This window comes from Metschnikowia bicuspidata (genome assembly GCF_001664035.1).
Source record: "Metschnikowia bicuspidata var. bicuspidata NRRL YB-4993 chromosome Unknown METBIscaffold_3, whole genome shotgun sequence".
Classification (NCBI taxonomy): domain Eukaryota; kingdom Fungi; phylum Ascomycota; class Pichiomycetes; order Serinales; family Metschnikowiaceae; genus Metschnikowia; species Metschnikowia bicuspidata.
Genome location: NW_017387733.1, coordinates 1,639,226 through 1,649,324, shown reverse-complemented (window position 1 = coordinate 1,649,324; position 10,099 = coordinate 1,639,226). Strand labels below are relative to the sequence as shown.

Here is a 10,099-nt window from a genome sequence, read left to right as displayed (position 1 = left end):
CCCCCCCCCCCCCCCCCCCCCCATGTTGCGAAAGTCATGTTAAATTGCTGAAATTGGAATTTCGCCCAGCTGGAGAAGCATGATTCAAAGTGCAGCCAGCTACCTAGTTTCGTGCTTTAAATAGCATTTCTATAGAAAGAGGCCGATTCTCCTCGTTAGTGGCACCTCAAACACGTCCTATTCTCAGAGTATCGTATGCCCTGTGTTGTCTGATGAATCTGTGAAACACTTGAAATTCCTCTATGTTTTTATTCTCTCTTGCTAACTTTGAAATGGACAAGTACATTAAGCTTTGTGTTGCTTTTTTTTGAATTCTTCGACTAAATTTTTGTTTGCTAAATTGATCTCTGCACTGATTTGTATCTGTATGGAAGCACCCCTCTTATCTGCTGATTAAATGAGTTTGAAATGTTCGCATGGTTTTTTTTCACTATGGTTTCTTTTATTCATGTGAGACATCTGATGAAAAAATGAATTCAAAAGCGTTGTTTAGAAACGATACTGTAGTCATTCAACTGATAAAAAGAACAAAGCTATAAGTCTTTCATATAAATCTCTAAGCAATTTTAAATACGTACCAAGTGTCAAAACGGGACCGATTCTCTTCCGTTAATCACAGCTTGGACAGTGCTCTTGGCTCGCATCTCTTGACATATTGGATATAACGTCATCGACTCCTAGGATAGGTCTCAGTCACTTGAACACGGATGGTTGGAGCAAACTAAAGAAGCCCACTTCCTGCGACTCGCCACGCCTTCTGGTGTAAGCCTTGAGAATCGTGGTGACGAGCCAATTTAATTTTGTTAAGTTCTCCAAAGAGTTGTCGGCTGAGGCCAACATTGAGTTCAAGCTCTGCAAAGTAGAAAGTGCCTCGGGCAATTGGATAATTCGAGTATGTACAATATCTCGTGATTGGAATTTTGGGATCCAAGGGAATAACAGAAACATTTTCGCAAAACCCTTACGCCTGTAGATTCTATACTCTTGTCATTTTACCATGTCGGTTGCGGCCATACCATGCAGGAAGCACTGTTTCCCGTCCGATCAACGTTAGTTAAGCTGCATAGGGCCACACTGAGTAGTGTAGTGGGAGACCATATGCGAAATTGTGGTGCTGCAATCTTTTTTCTTCTTACAAAAAGCTTGCCGACCATTGGAAAGATGTTTGCTTTTGTCTCATGCAATTTGTATTGCAAATCTTTAATCTCTTGAGACTGCCGAGAGCAATGCATTTGCATATCTTATTCCGTCTGACTTCTCGGATTCAGAAAAAGCCCGTGTAGTCAAATTAGAGAACACGGTCTCTCATAGATCTGTGTCTAGTTCTATACCCTTTTCATTCTTTGCTATACCAAGATTTAGAATCAGCTCTAGTCTATTACACCTTCAATGCATAATTTGCAGTGAGTCAAGTGAACTTCCGAATTTTAATGCAGAACAAAATCTCTACCGCCGTAAAAGACCTAGGAGTTTCAACTCCTGATAAATCTATAGCTCTTGAATGGTGGTCTTTGTCTATACTTCGTCTGAAATTCCCAATGAGCTTAAGTTTGTGAGTCTTTTAGACTGGTAGTGGTTTAAAGTCAATCCTCGGAATTGTTTTGCAATTTCAGCTGCTGACTGGGCAAAGTCTCTGACTGTTACGAGTGTATATTCAGTTGTTGTCTCAAGTATATAGCTCATCACGATAACTCTTCTTTATTGCTCTTTACTTCAAGTTCGCTACATTAAACATTTTTGTAGAAGATGAATGAAACATATCACTTTTACACCATATTAACGCAAGCAAGTTACGGGAAATGAATACTGAAGGTGTCTGGCTTTCCGTAGTTGCTGATAAGCCCATAATATGGGATGGCAAAATATGATTATCAGAATAAAGTAAAAAGATTCTTATTTCTATGGGTTTGAAGGTGCTACCCCGTTTATTCCAGATACATTCAGAGCCTCCAGATCATATCCGGGTGTGTTTTCGAGCAAAAAGAACCGAATGGTTCTGAAAATATAGCGCACATAGTCTATCCCAAATCGATCTCCCCCTTTTATTACATTGAATAAACCCAAAAAGATTATATGGCTTCTTGATCATTAACAATAAATGAGATGCACGCATTGCACACTCAATTAAGCGGACTTGAAAGAGCGATTTCAAGTACTCATCAGAAAAGGGCAGGAACAGTGCATGTGCCAGTCCAGATAACAAAAAGACAGACAGTTTCCGAAGACCGCATTCCTACAAACCCCTAACCAATAAAGACAGTCAATATGTCTGTGCCCATTTCCTCTGTCCCATTTCTGTCCCCATTTCTGTCCCCATTTCTGTCCCCATTTCTGTCCTCATTTTCTCCTTGTTATTGAAGGGATTCACTCCAAGCAAGGACACCGCGGCTGATCCCGGTTGTGCTCCTGCATGTCGTGTTCACTATCTGCGCGCTCCTGCACACCGGCGTCCTCGTGCCAATTACCTCGACCGTATCTCCAACATAAAACCTCACCCGGCACTGAGCGCCAGTTTGAGCCCCACCGAATCTTCCCCCACAAGCATGTCTGAGAAGCAAGAGGCCGTTTTCCGTATGTACTTTCCCCTCGCAAACAACATGCGCCATTTTTCTCCGCGAAATTCCGCGTGGTGCCGCCAGAATCTCCCGTCCTATACTAACCGCCCAAGGCTCTGCGGAAATGTCTCTCATTCAACTCTACGTGCCGGCAGAAACGTCCAGAGACGTCATCCACGAAGTGGGCCGGCTCAACTTGGTGCAGTTCCGCGACTTGAACAAAAACGTGAGCGATTTCCAGCGCAGTTTCATCGAGGAGTTGCGCAAACTTGACGAGATCGAGCGCCAGTATGCGTACTTCAAGGCCGAGCTCGACAAGAAGGGGATCGAAACCAAATTGTACCCTTACGACGACACGTCGGTGTGTCCGCAAGCGGAAATCGACGTTTTTTCCCAGAACGCGTCGCTTTTGGAGGCCCGCACACGGGACCTTGCGAGCTCCGCAGAGACTTTGTACGACAAACAGAGGGACTTGAAGCAGTTGCAGCTGGCCATACAGGCGGTGCAGAACTTTTTCTTGGCCAACGCCGCGCCGGCGGCGCAGCACGACGACGAGCCGCTCGCGCATTTGGAGGCCGGCGGGGTGCTGGAGTTCCAGGCCAGTTTCATCTGCGGCGTCATTGACCGGCACAAGGTGGCCCCCTTGCAGCAGATCTTGTGGCGCATTTTGCGGGGCAACTTGTACTACTACACGGAGGAGTTGGCGGAGCCGGTCTACGACGCCAAGTCCAACTCTTACGTGGACAAAAACGCGTTTCTCATCTTCTCCCACGGGTCCATGATCCGCGACCGGATCCAGAAAATCGCGCGTTCCTTGGAGGCCGACTTGTACGACGTGGACACGTCTGCGCGCTTGCGCGACGAGCAGTTGGCGGCCGTGGGCGTGAAGTTGGCTGACGTGGGCACGGTTTTGGAGCAGACCGAGCGTGCGTTGAGCTCCGAGTTGGTGGCCATTTCCAGGGACTTGGGCCGCTGGTGGGAGATCATTGCGCGCGAGAAGGCCGTGTACAAGACCATGAATCTTTGCGACTACGACAACTCGCGGCGCTCGTTGATCGGCGAGGGCTGGGTGCCCACCGACGAAATCGACACTTTGACCGCGGCCGTGCTCTCTGCGAACGCGTCGGTGCCAACCATCGTCAACGTCTTGGAAACCACCAAGACCCCGCCCACGTTCCACCGCACCAACAAGTTCACTGCGGGGTTCCAGAGCATCTGTGACACGTACGGCATTGCCACGTACCGCGAGGTGAACCCGGGCTTGGCCACTATCATCACCTTTCCCTTTCTATTTGCCGTGATGTTCGGTGACTTGGGCCACGGGCTCATCTTGTTCATGGCTGCGGCCGTCATGGTATACTATGAGAAAACCATCTTGGCCATGAAGCGGGACGAAATCTTCGACATGGCGTTCTCGGGCCGCTACATCTTGTTGCTCATGGGCATCTTCTCGATGTACACCGGCTTCTTGTACAACGATCTTTTCTCGAAGTCCATGGACTTCTTCCCCTCGGGCTGGAAATGGCCCGACAACTTCCAGGTCGGTGAAACCATCCATGCCACGCAAGTCGGTGTGTATGCTGTCGGCTTGGACCCGGCCTGGCACGGCTCTGAAAACGCATTGTTGTTCTCCAACTCCTACAAAATGAAGTTGTCCGTATTGATGGGCTACATGCACATGACCTACTCGTACTTCTTCTCCTTGGTCAACGCACTCTACTTCAAGAGCGGCATTGACATTGTGGGCAACTTCATCCCAGGCTTGTTGTTCATGCAGGGAATCTTCGGCTACTTGTCTCTTTGTATTGTGTACAAGTGGACGGTCAACTGGTTCGCCATCCAGAAACAGCCCCCCGGATTGTTGAACATGTTGATCACCATGTTCTTGTCTCCGGGCACCGTCGTAGAGCCTTTGTACGAAGGCCAGGCGACTGTGCAGTTGGTCCTTTTGGCCGTGGCGTTGATCTGCATTCCATGGTTGGTTCTCGTGAAGCCCCTTTACTTGAAGCGCCAAATGGACAAAGAGGCCAAACAACACCAGTATCAGGCTCTTGGCGACGAGGAGAGCGCGGCCGAACTTGAGCCAGAACATCATGACGAAGACGAAGAGCACGAGGCTCACAATTTCGGTGACATCATGATCCATCAGGTCATCCACACGATCGAGTTCTGCTTGAACTGCGTGTCGCACACCGCCTCTTACTTGAGATTATGGGCTTTGTCGTTGGCACACGCGCAGTTGTCGACTGTCTTGTGGACGATGACGATCAGTAACGCGTTCGGTATGACCGGCGTGGTTGGAGTCTTCATGACCGTGTGTCTTTTTGCAATGTGGTTAGTGTTGACCGTGGTGATTTTGGTCGTCATGGAGGGCACGTCCGCCATGTTGCATTCATTGAGGTTGCACTGGGTCGAGTCCATGTCCAAGTTCTTCGAAGGTGAGGGCACATTGTACGAGCCGTTTGGGTTCCACAACCTTTTGGGCGACGTCTTCTGAAGAGGGCTGCCTTTATTCAAGGGTGCACATCCCGGCACCTCCAGCCTAGCCGCATTTCGACCAGGGCGCCAATCATGGACTGCAAATATGTAACTAGAGCTAATCAATAGACTCCAAAATGTTTACTGGCCGTGCGTGTCATGGCCAAATGCCCGGTGTTGACCGTGCGCGCCAAGGGCATCGCACCTGTATCGCAACAATATCGCATCGCTTGCAAAACAGAAAATTTCAGAGCGGCCACCGATTGAACACAGCAAGAAGTCTCGCAGAAATACATTTCAACTAGTGTGGTGTATAAAGGCTTCCTCGAAACCTATATACACATCCTCATGTCTCTTCCCTTGGCCGTGGTCATCGACCAGCTCAAATCGACACCAGCTTCGGTGATTCCGATTCTCTCTGCGCTTGATAAAGCCAAGTCCACTTTTGCCAGCGTGTCGAAAGTCGACCTCAAGCACTTAACCAGCAGAACCCTCAATCTATGCCGGTCCAATGACCCCTACAGCGTGTGGTGCGGCATCAACATCATCTACGTTTTGGCCGACAGTTCCGAGATCGTGAGCGCAGAAGGGTCTGCGTTTTTCGGGCAGCTTTTGAAAGTGCTCGGATCGCAACATGCGCAAAACAAGGCGGTGCTTGAGTCTGCCATCGAGTGTTTGGCCAGGCTCTGCGATAGCATCCGCGGCAAGCCCACGCTCACCCGAGAAATCTTGACCCCGAACTTGAGCAGTGTGTTCACGGTGCTTTTGGACAAGTTGGCCCTCAGCCCGTACTTGGTGTTGGGCTCGCTAAAGAAGCTCATCCAGGAGCATCCCACCACCTCGCGGCCGTTTGCCAACAAGCTCAAAACCCACATCTTGACCTTTGTCATGGAGGCCCAGTTCTTGAGCTATCCGCAGAAACTACGGGCCACGGCGTGCCAGACCTTGGCATGCTTGCCGGTGATTGAAAAAGACGCCCCTGAGCAGCACTGGCTCCGCGACGTGCACGCGCTTATCTCCGAGCTCACCAGCACCGTGGAGATCTACGCCAGTTTCCTCAACGTCCAGGACGACCAGGAAGCATCCACTCTTTTGAAGAGCCTCGGGTCCACGGACCATGAGAGTCTCTTCCCGCTGTTGAGCATCGACATCAACGAGCCCTCCTCGATTTTCGCCATTTCGCAGAGGGTGGGCGTGCTCTTCGAGCTTTTGCAGGGCTACTTGCTCTCAGGCACCAAGTTCCCCGTGGTGGTGCCCATTGGACGGGTGCTTTCGGTGGTGGACCTCGTGTGTTCGCTCAACACGCGGTTTGTCTCGTTCAAGCGCGAGATCCGCGACGCCGACGTCAAGCAGTACGTCGACATCTCGTTGACCCAGTGCCACTTTTCTGCGTTGGGCCTCTTGCAGCAATTGCCCGCCACATTCTGCGCACTGCTCGTGCCCCACATGCTGGCCGTGCTTGCCACGTTGGAGCTGTTGGTGTTTCTCCAGAACAAGCGGTTGGACCACGCCCGCATCTTGGCCAATGAGCCCATGATCTGCGAGGTGATCCAGTGCACCTCCAGCTTCTTGGGCCTCACCAGCTTTTTTGCCGACCACTCGCTAATTTCGAGGATTCTCGAGGCCGCCGTCTTCTTGGTGCAGCCGCGTGCCGGGGGCCAGCAGCTCGCAGGCGACGGGGGGAAGGTCAAGTTGTCTAACCAGTCCAAATCGGCACGCAAAAAGACCAAGCGGAATGCCGCCGTGCCTTTGTCCGACCTCATCTCCCACGAGCATCTCTTCAGGCAGACAGTGCCGGAAACCACCAGCAAAACGGTGCTCGACTTCTTTGCCTGTGTCATCAGAAGAGTGCCTATCTCGTCGACCCATTACAACAAGATCCTCAAGTTCGCCATTGTCGAGGCCGTGAAACAGGCAGACTCGTCTCACCACCACTACGTGTCTCCGGAATTGGAAAATGTGCTCATTGCCTCGCTGTTGCACCCAGCCCCCGAGTCCGCATCCATTTTCCCCATCGCCACTGCCATCTTGCCCCAGTCCGATACGCTTGGTGTTTTGAACTATCCCAGATTTCCTCCCTTGCCGGTCTTAGTCAAGAATTCAATTGAGAATGAGGACGAAGAAGACGAAGAAGATGACGAAATTCCCCCCGCAGTGCAAGAATCTGAGCCTCTGGCGAAGAGGTTCAAAGCTGGACCTGCCGCCAGCAAAGAGAAGGCGTCGACGGAAAAGAAGCTTGAAGATCAAAAAGCAGCCGAGTACCCTGCAGCAGATATCTTCACCCCAAAGCCATTCAAGTCATTGGAGGTGAATAAAACCGACACCATGGAAGTCAAGACAGAGACTCAGGATACGAAGACAGAAGCGGAAACAGAGAGTAACGAAAGCGCTGCAAAGGTCTCTGAAAATGTCGACGACGAAATGGAGTCTGACGGCGGTTCTGAGATTGAGATTCCCGACTTGGACTTGGAAGACGACTCAGATGAAGAGAAGTAGACGGTAATGAATCATGGTGTATTTGCATGCTATTATTTTCGGTAGATCCATATTATCAAAGAAACACAACTATCGTGACAATCGCATAAATATCAATTTTGACGCTCTTGCAAAAGGTTTGGGTAAAAGAAGCTTCAAGTAATTGAGCTTTGAAAACTAAAAAATAACTGATTCCATCGAGGATCGAACTCGAGACCTCTCGCGTGTGAGGCGAATGTCATAACCATCTAGACCATGGAACCTGTTTTGTTGAAGTTGCTCCCCTCTATTTTAACATATCATAAGGTTTTAAATTCTAATATTGGAAGGACGTATAAGTGATCTTCGTCTGATTTTAAAATTATAATCTTATAGATTTTTGAGGACTGATGTAAATAAAGCTTAGTACAAAGGCCGTAGCCGGGTTTTGTCACGTATATAGGAGCTATTTAATGGTTGATATATATTTCTATTGTATAGTTGCGTTCGTTTAATCAGATATATCTACCAAGTTTCGACACTTTGTACGTGGCTGGGAGCTGTTTTAAAGTCTTCTTATATATATTGTATAGTTTTGCTTTTTTAATCAGATAAATGAATGAAAAAAAAAAAGAAATTGCCAAGCCGTTACTGTTAATCATTTATCGGAGGTGGAAGTAGCTGGCCATTACTCGGTATCAAGGGAAATTTTGTAACTGTGTAGAGATTCTTCACTTTTTACTCTTGAATAACTGATAATTAGGTCATTTTCCTACTACAATCACGAGAATGATCGTACTCTCTCTTTCTCTCTCTCGATTGTTGAAAGGGGACTTTTACGCAATTTATAATTGAAGTTCTGACGATCCATCTATTATCTGTTTCTAAAATTGAATAAACCGTATGTGTTCATTCATCTATCAAAACGGGAAAGGGATTTTTTTCTGGAATTTGTATTTTGTTATTGTTTAAGCCATTTAGTTAGACATCCTCTACGTTTTCGCTCCTACGTCCGTCACTTTTGCCATTCTTGGCTAAGTATCGAACAATTCTGAAACATGGTGCTTCCTTAAAAAGATCTTTTGATATTTTGAGCTATCATAAATCAAAAAGAGGGCTGTATTTGTCACAAAGCCATTGTTCAAATTGCGGCTTCTTGAAGCAGCTATAGTTGTGTTGACATCTACTATCTGAGCAAGAAACCCTGAGACTTTGTTCAGAAATAAGGTCAGCTTTATGCCTAAATTAATTTGCTTGTCTGGCTTATGTTGGTGGTATTGAATTGCCCTCAGTGCTTTCCCACAAAAGCTTACGGCCAAGTTGGCTCATGTTTATGTGGCTGAAGTTCTGGCCTGAACAAACATGCATGCTTTCAATGTAAATTAAAGATGAACTTCTCTTTATTGACAATATCATAAAATAATTTACACTTATTTATCTATTTTTCTTTTCTTTTCATAATAAGACAAAAGGCTTTCTGAGTTTCGTCGTCGGAGTTGAATTTGAATTGATATCAATTACTATCGGATTTTAGATGCGTGTAGTGTCCGGACTTGCGCGTTTTGCAAAGCTTTATCAGTGATCGTAGCTTATGAAAATTTCTAATTGAAAATCAAAAGATAAGGGAGGAGAAACAATAAATTGACAACTACAATAAAAGGTCGCCGATCCAAGCGACCGCCGATTTTTCAACGGCTACCGACTCGAATGTGCACCCTGGACCAAGCGCTGATAAGCTGCAGAACAAGCACCCAAATTTCTGGAATCATGCGACGGCAACCTTTCTTACACCCAATCAAAAATTTTATTATTTCATCGACTTTTGTGATAATGGTATGTCATTCATGGATGAAGGAATGTATGGCATCATGTTCAATAATCAAGTACAATCGTTTTAAATTTCAATACTTCTAACATCTCCAAATAATTTCGTAGAAAAACACTTTTTTCCTCGATCCAATTTATTTCGATACGCAATCATTTCATGAGAGTTTTTCATCAGAGCAATGGACTAAATTTTGGTGTCGAATGAATTAGCACACATCTTCTTGTCTGTCGCTAGTTAGTACATTCGATTTTGTGACGTATATGGATCTTTCATATTTATAGAGGTTCTACTAAATTGTGAAACCCTTGTATCGACTTTCCAATTGTTATGACTCTATTTTGTAGATTTTTTGAGACCTGGCTGTTCTAGGATTAATAAAACTAAAGTTCGACGTTGTTGTGTTCCTTTGTAACATTGGGGTTTTTCTCAATTTTTGACTTTAAATTCGCACTTAAAGATTATTCGGGTATTTTCAAAACACAGATATAAATCCATTTATATAGATCTTTTTTCAGATGTCAAGCATTAAAAATCAGTTTAAGATCTACCTTCTTTTTTCGCTTTAGAAAACAGGACACTGTGTAGAATCAACAGATTTCTAGTATTTCAAGACACCCATGCTTTGACTCGAAAGTTATCAGTCCTGTATGCACCCTCGGCGTAGGAGAAAATGAGAAAAGAAGGTCGAAACTCTATTCGAGGTATACGTATTAGAATAATTAGGGTTCAGCAGCTATAAAACTATATAATAAAAAAAAAAATAAAAAAAAAAAAAAAAAAAAAA

General features: G+C 46.4%; 3 protein-coding genes and 1 non-coding gene across 4 annotated transcripts in view; 2 read left to right on the top strand and 2 right to left on the bottom strand.

The window, feature by feature from the left end:
• METBIDRAFT_78384 (Elongator subunit) overlaps positions 1 to 286 on the bottom strand; it is a gene marked incomplete at both ends in the record, with an annotated part of 5,901 nt that extends 5,615 nt beyond the window's left edge. The window contains one exon of the mRNA XM_018858874.1: positions 230 to 286. Within this exon, the coding sequence (XP_018711926.1) occupies positions 230 to 286 (57 nt within the window). The remainder of the gene's footprint in view (positions 1 to 229) is intronic.
• A 2,393-nt stretch (positions 287 to 2,679) lies between these two features.
• Positions 2,680 to 5,052, top strand: VPH1 (H(+)-transporting V0 sector ATPase subunit a; the record flags this gene model as incomplete). The annotated part of the gene is made up of 1 exon (XM_018857427.1): positions 2,680 to 5,052. One exon carries the CDS (start codon positions 2,680 to 2,682, stop codon positions 5,050 to 5,052), a length of 2,373 nt encoding a protein of 790 aa, XP_018711925.1.
• A 329-nt stretch (positions 5,053 to 5,381) lies between these two features.
• Positions 5,382 to 6,830, top strand: METBIDRAFT_19087 (uncharacterized protein; the record flags this gene model as incomplete). The annotated part of the gene is made up of 1 exon (XM_018854843.1): positions 5,382 to 6,830. A coding segment is annotated over one exon (1,449 nt), but the record flags the coding sequence as incomplete, so codon positions are not given.
• An 867-nt stretch (positions 6,831 to 7,697) lies between these two features.
• Positions 7,698 to 7,771, bottom strand: METBIDRAFT_t132. The gene has a single exon. It is a non-coding gene; the product is annotated as a tRNA-Val (tRNA).
• Between the last annotated feature and the right edge of the window lie 2,328 nt (positions 7,772 to 10,099).